Source organism: Amblyraja radiata, chromosome 21 (assembly GCF_010909765.2).
Source record: "Amblyraja radiata isolate CabotCenter1 chromosome 21, sAmbRad1.1.pri, whole genome shotgun sequence".
NCBI lineage: Eukaryota > Metazoa > Chordata > Chondrichthyes > Rajiformes > Rajidae > Amblyraja > Amblyraja radiata.
Genome location: NC_045976.1, coordinates 5675114 through 5689187, shown reverse-complemented (window position 1 = coordinate 5689187; position 14074 = coordinate 5675114). Strand labels below are relative to the sequence as shown.

General features: G+C 45.4%; 1 protein-coding gene across 1 annotated transcript in view; it reads right to left on the bottom strand.

Moving 5' to 3' along the window:
- Positions 1–2172: 2172 nt before the first annotated feature.
- The window catches only part of LOC116984958 (plexin-C1-like), a 90750-nt gene continuing 78848 nt past the window's right edge, over positions 2173–14074 (bottom strand). The window contains exons 5-8 of the mRNA XM_033039320.1: positions 10743–10843; positions 5386–5506; positions 3855–4023; positions 2173–2273 (exon numbers count right to left, since the gene is read on the bottom strand). Of these exons, the coding sequence (XP_032895211.1) occupies positions 2173–2273; positions 3855–4023; positions 5386–5506; positions 10743–10843 (492 nt within the window). The remainder of the gene's footprint in view (positions 2274–3854; positions 4024–5385; positions 5507–10742; positions 10844–14074) is intronic.

Genomic DNA, 14074 nt, shown 5'->3' with positions numbered 1-14074 from the left:
TGAAACGTCACCTACCTTTTCTCCAGAGATGCTGCCTGACCCGCTGAACGACGCCAACATTTTGTGTCTGTCTAAAGCCAATGCCTCAACATCAGAGACACTTCAGAACTGAAAAGGACACAATAAAAACCTGTAGAGGGTGGGGGATGGCATGTCGCTGACAGGGTAAAACCAGGATGACCAGGGGGTTCAGCTATAGACAAGGTTATCTGATCACTGAGTAAATGGGAGAGGTAAATTAGGGGAGCTGCAAAAGGCAGAGCAGGAGGATGAGCCCGGCACATCAGCCTGTACAGGTTCACCAGTCCCGGAGAGTTCAGTTCAGTTTAGTTATTGTCACGTGTACCGAGTTAAGACTATGCAGCAGGCAGTGAAGAAAGCGAATGGTATGTTAGCTTTCATAGCAAAAGGATTTGAATATAGGAGCAGGGAGGTTCTACTGCAGTTGTACAGGGTCTTGGTGAGACCACACCTGGAGTATTGCGTACAGTTTTGGTCTCCAAATCTGAGGAAGGACATTATAGCCATAGAGGGAGTGCAGAGAAGGTTCACCAGACTGATTCCTGGGATGTCAGGACTTTCATATGAAGAAAGACTGGATAGACTTGGCTTATACTCGCTAGAATTTAGGAGATTGAGAGGGGATCTTATAGAAACGTACAAAATTCTTATGGGGTTGGACAGGCTAGATGCAGGAAGATTGTTCCCGATGTTGTGGAAGTCCAGGACAAGGGGTCACAGCTTAAGGATAAGGGGGAAATCCTTTAGGACCGAGATGAGAAGAAACTTTTTCACACAGAGAGTGGTGAATCTCTGGAACTCTCTGCCACAGAGGGTAGTTGAGGCCAGTTCATTGGCTATATTTAAGAGGGAGTTAGATGTGGCCCTTGTGGCTAAAGTGATCAGGGGGTATGGAGAGAAGGCAGGTACGGGATACTGAGTTGGATGATCAGCCATGATCATATTGAATGGCGGTGCAGGCTCGAAGGGCCGAATGGCCTACTCCTGCACCTATTTTCTATGTATCTATGTATACATGATTACAATCAGGCCATCCGCAATGTACAGATGCATGATATGGGAATAATGTTTAGTGCAAGGTAAAGCCAGTAAAGTCCAATCAAAAACTAAGTCCAAGGGTCACCAATGAGGTAGATAGTAGCTCAGCACAGCTCTCTACATGTGGTAGGTTGGTTCAGTTGCCTGATAATAGCCAGGATTAAACTGACTCTGAATCTGGAGGTGTGGATGGGCACTAGAGGGAGGTGAAAGAATTAGGAGCTGAGGTCAAAAGATCAGAAATGATAGGAGAATTATACCATTCAGCCCAACAAGTCTACTCCGCCATTCAATCATGGCTGATCTATCTCTCCCTCCTCACCCCATTCTCCTGCCTTCTCCCCATAACCCCTGACACCCGTACTAATCAATAATCTATCTATCTCTGCCTTAAAGATATCCAGACTTGATCCCCACAGCCTTCTGTGGCAAAGAATTCCACAGTTCCTTCAGGAAGGAGATGAGGAGAAATTTCTTTAGTCAGAGGGAGGTAAATTTGTGGAATTCATTGCTAAATTATTAGTCTCCAAATGCATTCCTCAGCCATAGAAAATCCCAAGCTGAACTATGTGGAGCTGTGATCCTGTGTACCACCTTGATATGGGAAGGTCCTGCATTAATGTAAAGTTCCATAACTCGTGAAAATAAATGAGCATAATGATGGTTTAGGAATAGAAATCCTTCAGAATAGGAATTTTTGCAATTGAGTTTAGTTTAGTTTAGAGACGCAGTGCTGAACAGGCACTTCGGTCCACTGAGTCCGCGCCGACCAGCGATTCCCGCACACTTACACAATCCTACACACACTAGGGACAATTTACAATTTTACAAAGCCAATTAACCTACAAAATCTTGTACGTCTTTGGAGTGTGGGAGAAAACCGGAACACCCGGAGAAAACTCACACGGTCACAGAGAGAATGTACAAACTCCGTATAAACAGCACCCGTAGCCAGGATGGAACCCGGGTCTAAGGCAGCAACTCTACTGTTGCACCACCGTGCCGCCCAGATTGCTTTACATATTTTTCTGAAATAGTTCTGTTTTGTGACCCTGACAGTACTTTATTCCAGACTCATCCAAAGATTCTACTTGACACAATGAGCTAACAAACTTAAGGACTGTTACCGCGGGAGGCATGACTGTTAAAACAATTATGCAGCTTGGTGGTGATGTTCAGGGACGTTAATTGAAAAGATGCCTCTACGAATGGGTCTGCAGGAAACAGGCAAGAAAAGTGCATTAAAATCTTCTAAAATCTTAAGATCCGATTTTTAACAGGGTTTGCATGCTGTGAGACGGGCAAGAGACTGGCATTGCCTTGAATACCAGGTTGGTTTAACTCTGGGCTGCATTACAGTTCCCTGAGTGGGTCTGGTAGGAGTAATGTGTATACAATCACAAGAGGAATAGATCGGGTAGATGCACAGAGTCTCTTGCCCAGAGTAGATGAATCGAGGACCCGAGAACATAGGTTTAAGGTGAATGGGGAAAAGATTTAATAGGATTCTGAGGGGTAACTTTTTCACACAAAGGGTGGTGGGTGTATGGAACGTGCTGCCAGATGGGGAAGGTGAGACTGGGACTATCCCGGCATTTAAGAAACAGTTAGACAGGTACATGGATAGGACAGGTTTGGAGGGATATGGACTAAACGCAGGCAGGTGGGACTAGTGTAACTGGGACATGTTGGCCGATGTGGGCAAGATGGGCCAAAGGGCCTGTTTCCACACCGTATCATTCTGTGACTCTAATGACTGAATGGATGATACTTTATTGTCACATGCACCTAGGTACAGTGAAATGCTTAGTTTTGCATACAGCCTAGGCAGCCCACAAGTTTTGCCAAAGTGTTGGTGCCGACAATGTTACGAAAGCACCCAATGGTCCTATTTACTGCCTGCCGCCACACGTGGCAACAGACCCACCCCTCACCTGCCAGTTCCCCTTAATGGAAGAGGAGTAATGGGATGAGGTGGGAACGGTCTCCCACAGGGTAAATAGGGGTTTACACACTAACTATACTAGTTAGGTGGAGCAGGAGCAGGGGACTCAGACAGCCCATCTCTCTGCCCATCACAGCTCTGCAATCTGCCATCAATTCAATAAATGGGCGGATGATCAGAACCAAACCCAATGGGAGCCAGCACCAGAGTTGCGTTTCGGCACAAAGTGCTGCAGTAAACTCAGCGAGGTAGGCAGCATCTCTGGAGAAAAGGAATAGGGGACGTTTCGGGTGAAGACCCTTTTTCAGCGGGGTCTCGATCCGACACATCACCCATCCTTTTTCTCCAGAGATGCTGCCTGTCCCGCTGAGTTCCTCCAGCTTTTTTTGTCTATCTTTGGTTTACTCCAGCATCTGCAGTTCTTCTTACAGAGAAACAGAGAAGATCCTTTTGTATCAGATTTACTCATGCCAAATCCCAAACGGGTGCTGCTTTATGAGAAATATCAGCACTCAACAATATTACTTTGTTTTTTGGTAAAGTAGCTAAAGTAGTCATGGATTTCTTTCAACACAAGAAATACAGAACAATGAATGTTACATCAAGTTGCAAGGGATGTACAGGAAAGTAATAGTTCAGTCAGTCCTTTTAGACAAAACCCAAAGGAACTACAGATGCTGGTTTAAACCGTAGACAAAAAAAGTAACTCAGCGGGACAGGCAGTATTTCTGGAGAGGAGGAATTGGTGACGTTTTGGGTCGAGACCATTCTGAAGAAGGTTCTGAGTTACTCCAGCATTTTGTGTCCATCTTCAGACAAAACCCAATCTCTCCTTGTAGGAATACTGTACCTATCTGATTGCTGAGCTGAAGGTAGGTCTTGCTGGACAGATGGCAGAGGTAATAAGTGCTGTAATTGGCATGGCAAATAATCTCATTCGTCTTGGTGTTCCTCATCATACACTCTCCCTTTTGTCTGTTTACATTGCCAAGATTCCCTTTTAATATCACTTTAAAATGCTGAAAATGAAAATAAAGTTAAAAGATATATCTCTGAGCAAACTTCACTTGTTACAACAACGTGCCCGCAAAAAAAGTGGTAAAGATCAAAAGTTTGGGTCACCAATAAAGGTATCTGGAAACTCTAAAGAAACATGCTAATGCCCAAAGAGTCATTAGAATGCGGAATGTCATTACATGGAATAGATGAGACAAATCTGCACAGATGATTATAAGGGGAAACCGGGTAAAGACAGTAGCACAGCGGTAGTGTTGCTGCCCTACAGCGTCAGAGACCCGTGTTCCATCTTGACTACAGGTGCTGTCTGTACAGATTTTGTTCGTTCTCCAGGATCTCCGGGTTCCTCCCACACTCCAAAGACGTACAGGTTTGTAGGTTAATTGGCTTTGCTATAAATGTAAATCCTATCCTAGTGTGTGTAGGATAGTGTTAGTGTTTACGTGCTATATCTCTAAACAAAACCATTAGATGCCAAATGTTTTTTTATTCCGTGGTGATACTGGATAAACTCTGAAACTAGGTAAGGACATAAGGCAACAAGGAATAAGAGACGTAAGGAGCTGCAGATGCTGAACTTGGTGTTTTGCTCAAGATTCCAGCATCTTTAGTTCCTTGCTTCTCCTATTCCTTGTTGCATTATGTCTTTATCTAGCTTCAGAGTTTAAGCAGTATCGCATCAGAATAAAAAGCCATTTGGCCCTGCTGTTCTCTGCTAGAGTTTATGCTTTACATGATGCTGCTCCGTTTGTCTTTATCACACAATGTTGGCATTTCCTTCTGTGTAGGAAGGAACTGCAGATGCTGGTTTACACCGAAGATAGACACAAAATGCTGGAGTAACTCAGCGGGACAGGCGCCTTCAATGGAGAAGCACAAAATGCTGGAGTAACTCAATGGTGTTCTCCAGAAATGCTGGCTGACCTGCTGAGTTACTCCAGCATTTTGTGCCTATCTTTGGCGTTTCCTTCTGTTCCTTTCTGCTTCACATTTTTACCTTGATTCCCCTTTGGGATTCCCCTGTTATTTGGTTCATTTACTCCCTGCAATGGAATGATCCACATTCTAATCACTATTTGGACAATGTGTGCCGTGTGATAGGAGCAGAATTAGGCCATTTGGTCCATCGTCCACTCCGCCATTCAATCATGGCTGATCTATCTCTCCCTCCTAACCCCATTCTCCTGCCATCCCCCCATTACCTCTGACACTTTACTAATCAAGAATCTATCTATCTCTCCTTTAAAAATATCCATTGACTTGGCCTCCACAGCCTTCTGTGGCAATTGTCAATTGTGCACAAAATGGACATATTAAGACAATCCACAATGTAATTTCTAAAGTTTGAGTTAATTTGATATTACCTGTGCCTTGTCCAAATTATCAGCAATTGCCGAAGGTTGAAAGGCAACTTTTGGACAACTGTCAGCTTGTCCTGTGAACTTTATCCAAATTGTTTTTTGGCATTCACTGTTAAAGGAGCACCTGTAAAAAATGGACACTTTTCGTAAATTGTGTTGAGTGGAATTATGAGAATGTTAATTTTAGCTTTAAATTCCTGCCTTTTAATACACAGGAAAGCAGGCATTTTTTTGAGGTCATAATGCTATATATTATTGATACTAACATTTGCACGTTGCAGAAAGCTGAATTATTTCGGATATTACCAAAATGAAGATTAATTCACGGTTATCTTCTGAAAATGGCAGCAATGTGTCACCTCAGCAAAATTGTTTTCTAGACACTACCTTGTTCAGCAGTGCAGGTCAATCAGATTTAGATTCAGATTCAACTTTAATTGTCATTGTCAGTGTACAGTACAGAGACAACGAAATGCAGTGGATAAAGTGGACAATGATGATCTATTAGGAAACAAAACACTTAAACCAATGGCTTAGATATTAGTGTGTAGGAAGGAACTGTAGATGTTGGTTTATACCGAAGAAAGATATAAAGTGTTGGCGGTTCAGGCAGCATCTCTGGAGAAAATGTATGGGTGACGTTTCGGGTCTGAAGATGGGTTCCGAATAGAAACGTTATCCACCCTTTTTCTCCAGAGATATGGCCTGGTCGGCTGAGATACTGCAGCACTTTGTACCTATCTTCGGCCTAGTTATTAAGGCCTAGACAACATCTAACTCATTGGGTCAGGATGATGGGATATTGGCCTCTGGACATTAACAAAAAAATCCCTGGTTACAACTCTACATGTCCTTCATCCCAAGGCAATGACCCAAGACAGGGGTTGTTAAATCAAGAGCTGGACATTTCTGCCCACCACAATACAGGAGTGATGTGAATGGGTTGAAGAAGGAGCAGAGGACATTTATCAGCATGTTGCCAGGACTAAAAAGTTGCACACATAAGGAAAGATGGAATAGGTTGGGGTTGCTTGCTTTGAAACAGAGGAAGCTAAGGGGTACATATAAAATTACAGAGTGATTAAGAAGAACCTGGCACCCTTACCAGGAAAGTCCAAAACCAGGGACACTGAAATTAATTTGTAGAAGGATTAGGAAGAAGATACAGATTAATTTTTTCAACTCAGATGATGGGTGAGAAACAATGTATGAACGAGTGCTAAAGGTATAAATCACATTTATACAATATTTATATCTGTGTTTAAAGACCATGACCTACCAGCCAAGGCACCCAGTGTTGGTACATGGGTTTATGCCGGGGAGCTTCACATTGACCAGCACTGACACGATGGGCTGAATGACCTCCTCATAGAGTCTAAGTCACAGGCCCTTCGACCAACTTGCCCACACCAACCAACATGTCCCATCTACACAGGTCCCACCTGCATGCGTTTAGCCCATATTCCTCTAAACCTGCCCTATCCATCCATGTACCTGTCTAAATGTTTCTTCTGTGTGATAAATTCTCTAAGTTCAGTATTATCCCTAGGATCGAACAAAATGCTCCGATACAGGAGGAGGGTTCAGAATAACAATTACATTAAGGCAGGGGTGTCAAATTACTGGGGTCCAATCCAGCCCTCAGGATGATTTGGGGGGGAAAAAAGTAAATTCACGACCATTTATAATCTATAAATACACTGAACACCGAAGGTATAGTGGAATATCTTAATTCAATCAGTGAGAGCACTTTGATTGTTTTTACAGATGGATCTAAAGATCCAGTTAGTGGGAGAGCTGGGTTTGGAGTGTATGTGGAGCAGCTTGGGTTGAAGATTGGCCGGCGCATTTCTGATGGAAGCTCTGTTCTCACGACTGAATTAATGGCAATTCAATGGGCTCTATGGTGGATTGAGGAAGCCAGTTTTAGTGAAGTCATTATCTGTTCTGATTCTGCAGCTGCTCTTGAAACTTTAAGAGTAGGGAAATCTAAAGCTCGTCCTGACATTCTAAATGAAATCATGAGTGTGTTTTCTAGAATTGGGTTTGCGTGTAACATCACTTTTTGCTGGGTTCCCGGGCATGCTGGGGTGAGGGGGAATGAGCAGGTGGACCTCATAGCAAAGGAGAGTTTAAGAAGAGAAATAGATATCCATGTATTATTGGGGAGAGTGGAACTGAGAGAAATAATTAAAGAGGGCTTAACAAAAGAATGGCAGAGAGGATGGGAAATGGAAGTCAGGGGTAGACACTACTTTTCTATACAATCTGAAGTTAGGAAAATATGTTTCTGTACATCTCTGTCCCGTAGGGACTCAGTTAAACTGTGTAGATTGAGGTTGGGACACTGTGGGTTAAATTACTATTTGTGCATTGTAGGGAAACATGTTTCTGGCTTGTGTGAATGTGGGAGTAATGAGACAGTTAAGCATGTTTTCCTAGAATGTAAAAAGTACAGGGTAGAACAAAAAGTATTGTTTGTTAGACTGACAGGACTTGGAGTTGAGGCTTTTTCTGTTTCATCTTTGTTTGGACAGTGAGAAATATCAACTGATATCCAGGGCTGTTCTTCAATTCCTGCAAGTTACAGGACTGTATGTAAGAATTTAGTTCAAACTTTGACCTGTGGAGGGCAGTAATACGCTTAGCAGCGTCTACACCAAAGATCCTATAGCGGAGCTATAAGATCTTTGGTCTACACTGCCGGAATCCTACAAGAAGAAGAAGGAGAACACCGAAGGTAGTCGCTAAATGCTGGAGTAGCTCAGCGGGACAGGCGGCCTGGTAGAGGTGAGAATGAACATTTGACAATTAATTAAACCGTTCACTTGATGCGGGCGGCGGCGTCTCGAGCGGCCCCAGGGCGCGCTCCCGCGGGCGGCAACAACTGCGCGTGCGGGGACCACTGTGCGTGCGCGCGGCGGCGGGCAGGTCCACTGCGCGTGCGCGCGGCGGGAGGGTGAGCGCGAGCAAAGTTCCGCTCTGTGATCTTTGAGCGCGAGGCCGCGCTGCCGCCGCCGTGGACGCTCTCGGTGCCCGGCTCATCATCGCCATCGGCGGCTGCCTCCTCACTGCGCTGATGACGGGCGCTCCCGACCGCCAGGGCGGAGAACAGTGCCCCTCCAGACACCGCCTGCGGGTAGGTGAGACGTCGTCTGAATTTGGTGACCATCCGATGCGCTGCCCCCCCAGACCAGACACCCCCCTTCTCCAGATTAGACATCCCCCTCAACCCCATTCCAGACACCCCCCTGGCTCTTCCCCATTCCAGACAACCCTTCGCCAGGCCAGACACCTCCCCAGACCAGACCCCCCCCCCCCCCCCCCCTCCCCCCCATTCCAGAAATCCCCTTTCCAGACACTCTCCTTCCCCAGACAAGCCATCCCCCTCCCAGACCAGGCACCCCACTCCCCCCCCCCCCCGCATTCCGGATACCCCCTCCCCCCAGACTAGACAACCCCTCCCCCCCCAGACCAGACACCCCCAGACTAGACACCTCCCCAGATCAGACACCACCTCCCAGATCAGACACTGCCCCCCCGCCAGACTAGACATCCCCTCCCCCCAGATTAGACATCCCCCTCTCCCCAGATCAGAAGCTCCCCAGACCAGACACTCCGTCCCAGACCAGACACCCCCTTCCCCCCCATTCCAGACAGCCCCCTCTTCCCATTCAAGACACCCCCTCGCCCCCCAGACTAGATATCCCCTTCCCAAAATCTTAGCCAAAATAGCATTGTTTTTCTCACATCACAACTTTCTTGTAGCTTACGACTGTAAGTTAATTCCAATCCTAATGGACCTCGTGAGAAGTTCCTGTATTCTGGGAACTAGTAGCGGCCTCATTATGGTTGCCGTGAAATTTTCAACATGTTGAAAAATTAGTGGCGACTAGAATGAAGCCGTCATAAAGATTAGCGAGAAATCTCGAGCCGAAGGTGGGTTGCCAGGAGGTCCTAATGGGTTGCCAGGAGGTCGAAGGTTCTCGTAGCCAGTGCTGACCGGTGAATTTCATTGGCTCATTGGGAAAAAAGGTAAGCAGTAGTTTTAAGAATTAAGGATAGCCGACCGGTAATGTTAAATGTCTGCCGAGCTTCACAACCGTGTATCTCTGGCTTCTTAAACGTTGCCTCTGCTCCTTTACCCCCCACCCCCCCCCCCCCTTTTAAAAGGACTTACTGTGCTTTAGCTGTCTTTTTACAGCACCAACATTCCTGCTCTCTGGGATGTGTGCCTGTATCACCTTGGCTTTGCACCGTGTGAACTTTTTAGATAGTGGAAGCAGGGGGTGCGCTGTCTAAAAAATTCACGGTCTGGTGAAGGAAGCGATGTGTTTGTGTTCCACTCTGACAGTCGCCGTTACAGCTCCCGGTTTTTCAGGTTAACATTACCGGTCGGTTATCCTTAATTCTTAAAACTACTGCTTACCTTTTTTTACCCAATGAGCCAATGAAAGCGCATGTGTTTGCGCATGCACAACTGATCTGGCCTGCATGAAGTCTCAGTTTGCCCAATCCGGCCAGTGACCTAAAATGAGTTTGACCCCTGCATTAAGGGGAAGTATAATTGGGTCAATAATTTATTTTTTTAAATGGGGGCAGATTTGTAGGTTAATAGGCCCTCTGTAAATTGCCCCCAGTGTGTACAGAGTAGGTGAGAAAGTGGGATAACACTTTAACTATGGTAAACGTTATTCACATTATTCCCTTTATCATGTATCTGTACACTGCGGATGGGTCGAATGTAATCATGTATTGTCTTACCGCTAGCTGGTTAGCACACAACAAAAGCTTTTCACTGTACCTCGGTACACGTGACAATAAACCAAACTCAACTCAAATGAGAAGTGAGTATAGGTGGAGAGGGCCCACTATGAAGAGTCTAGCATCAGGTTGGGTCCAGAAAATTCATGCCCATAGTATTAGTTTTATATATAGTATTATTTATAGTATTATAAAGACCAGGAGGTTGGACAGTAGCAGGAGTAACATAAACCGAAGAAACAACCTTGAAATTGTGCAGAAAAATACTCCTGTTTACAAACACTGTCTTGATTTTGATTACAAAACTGATTGACATCAGTGTGCAGGAAGGAACTGCAGATGATGGTTTAAACCAAAGATAGACACAAAAAGCTGAAGTAACTCAGCTGGTCAGACAGCATCTCTGGAGAAAAGGAATGTGACGTTTCGGGCTCAGTCTGAAGAAGGGTCTTGACCCGAAACGTCACCTACTCCTTTCCTCCAGAGATGCTGTCTGGTGCGCTGAGTTCCTCTATCTTCAGATTAACATCAGTGTTGCTTTACGAGGTAGATGTACAGCAGTGTTGCTGCTACTCGGCTGCTTTGCACAAACAGACCTTTCCTCGTTCACACACCATCCACAGTACGGGTCCTGTGCCGACAAACAACGTTCACACGAACTGTATTGGCTACAGTTTGCCACCTTCAGCCGTCTCACCTGCAGAGCCAAGAGAAAAGAAATGTATTAGGAATCTCCTAACACACACAAGTTCATATGTTCATAAGTGATAGGAGCAGAATTAGGCAATTTGGCCCATCAAGTCAACTCCTCCATTTAATCATGGCTGATATATCTTTCCCTTTCGGGATGAATCCCCACGGGAGATTCCTTTCTGCACCATGTGTGTGTGTGTGGGGGTGTAGGTGTGTGTGTGTGTATATATATGAATGTATGTGTGTGTGATGTGTGTGTGTAAATGAATGTATGTATATGTGTGTTGCATATCTGTGTGTGTGTGTGTGTGTGTGCGCATGTTCAATGATTCAATGGTCCTGTATTGTCATGTTTAAGGTACAGTGACATTTGATTTGCCATACAGTCATTATAGGAAAAAAGCAACAAGACACACAACTACATAAAAGTTAACATAAACATTCATCACAGAGACTCCCCCACATTCCTCGCTGTGATGGAAGGCAATAAACTCTTATCTTCTTTCCTGCTTATTCTCCTGCGGTCGAGAGAGTCGAACCATCCGCACTCGGTGTGATCGAAGCTCCCGCACCCGGCGATAGAAGCTCCCTCATAGAAACATAGAAAATAGATGCAGGAGGAGGCCATTCGGCCCTTCGAGCCAGCACCGCCATTCATTGTGATCATGGCTGATCGTGCCCAATCAATAACCCGTGCCTGCCTCTCCCCATATCCATTGATTCCACTAGCCCCTAGAGCTCTATATAACTCTGTCTTAAATCCATCCAGTGATTTGGCCTCCACTGCCCTCGTGGCAGGGAATTCCACAAACTCTCTGGGTGAAAAAGTTTTTTCTCACTGCGGACTTAAATGGCCTCCCCTTTATTCTAAGACTGTGGCCCCTGGTTCTGGACTCGACCAACATTGGGAACATTTTTCCTGCATCTAGCTTGTCCAGTCCTTTTATTATTTTATATGTTTCTATAAGATCCCCCCTCATGAATACAAGCCTAGTCTTTTCAATCTTTTCTCATATGACAGTCCCGCCATCCCAGGGATCAATCTTGTGAACCTACGCTGCATTGCCTCAATCACAAGGATGTCCTTCCACAAATTAGGAGACCAAAACTGTACGCAATACTCCAGATGTGGTCTTACCAGAGCCCAGTACAACTGCAGGACAACCTCTCTACTCCTATACTGAAATGTTCTTGTTATGAAGGCCAACATGCCATGAATATTAAGTTCCCAGACCCGATCCTCCTGCAGCCACGTCTCGGTAATCCCCACAATGTCATATCTACCAACCTCTAAATGAGCCTCAAATACAGTATTTTTAATTCCTTACGCATCTCACCATTCACATCGATCCCTATTACACTTGGCCATACTCTCCTATCCCTTTGTGAGCTTTCTTTCCCATTAATTCTGGGGTCATTAACTATCCCTTTATTCCCTTTCCCTTTAACTCCGTCCTTGACCATCCCATTTGACACCCCCCCCCCCTTATTTAGTTTAAAACCACCTGAGTCGCAGGGGCAAACCTGCCTGTCAGAATGCCGGTTCCCCACCTGTTCAGGTGCAATCCGTCCCTTTTGTACAGTTCCCCCTCACTCCAAAACAGATCCCAGTGGTCTAAGAATTAAAATCCCTGCCCCCTGCACCAGTTCCCCAGCCACACATTCAGGTCCTGTGTCTGCCTGTCCCTGCTCTCGCCAGCACGAGGAACTGGAAGCCAGGGTTCAGGATGTCACGAGCCAAATTCTAAACATTCGAGAGAGAGAGAGAGAGAGAGAGAGAAGGTGAACAGCCGGCAGTAGTTGTGCACGTAGGCACAAACGACATCGGGAAGAAGAGGAAGGAGGTTCACCAACATGACTTCAGAGAGTTGGGAAGAAGACTGAAATGCCAGACTTTTAGGGTGGTTATCTCTGGATTGTTTCCAGTACCACGTGCTAGTGAGGACAGGAACAGGGAGATAGGGGATCTGAATGTGTGGCTGAGGGGCTGGTGCAGGGAGCAAGGACTTAGATTTATAGACCACTGGGATCTCCTCTGGGGTAGGGGTGACCTGTACAAAAGGGACGGGTTACACCTTAACTGGAGGGGGACCGACATTCTGGCAGGCAGGTTTGCTATGGCTACACGTGTGGGTTTAAACTAAATATTGGGGGGGAGGGATTGACAAATTGAGAGTATAAAGATGGAGTTGAAGGGGAAGTGGCTGCAGGAAAAATTACAAAAGATTCTCGAATTAATGGGAAGGAAAGCTTGCGAATGGACAACAGAGTAAGGTCAGGGCCAATTCAGGGTCAGGGCAAAGGCTACTGGGGAGACTTTAAACTAGAATGGTTGGGGGGAGGGACTCAAATAGAGAAAGCTAGTAGACAGAGTGTGAGGCAGGATGCAGAGAAGGGAAGCACTCAGACCCAAAATCTAGGGGAGAAAGAAGAAAAAGGAAATAAACAGAGAATAAGAGGCGGTGGGTTTCTTAAATGTGCATATTTTAATGCTAGGAGCATTGTAAGAAAGGTGGATGAGCTTAGAGCCTGGATTGACACCTGGAAGTATGATGTTGTGGCGATCAGTGAAACATGGTTGCAGGAGGGCTGTGATTGGAAACTAAATATTCCAGGATTTCGTTGCTTCAGGTGTGATAGAATTGGAGGGGCAAGAGGTGGAGGTGTTGCATTGCTTGTCAGGGAAAATATTACAGCAGTGCTTTGGCAGGGCTCGTCTAGGGAGGCTATTTGGGTGGAACTGAGAAGTGGGAAAGGTGTAGCAATACTTATAGGGGTGTATTATAGACCGCCAAATGGGGAGCGAGAATTGGAAGAGCAAATATGCAAGGAGATAGCAGATATTAGTAGTAAGCACAAGGTAGTGATTGTGGGAGATTTCAATTTTCCACACATATACTGGGAAACACATTCTGTAAATAGGTTGGATGGTTTGGAGTTTGTAAAATGGGTGCAAGATAGTTTTCTGCAGCAATACAGAGAGGTACCTACTAGAGAAGGGACCTCCTGTTAGGAAATGAGACAGGTCAGGTGGCGGAGGTATGCGTTGGGGAGCACTTCGGGTCCAGTGATCACAATACCATTAGTTTCAATATAATTATGGAGAGGGTCAGAACTGGACCTAGGGTTGAGATTTTTGATTGGAGAAAGGCTAACTTTGATGAGATGAGAAATGATTTAAAAGGAGTGAATTGGGACATTTTGTTTTATGGGAAGGATGTAGAAGAGAAATGGA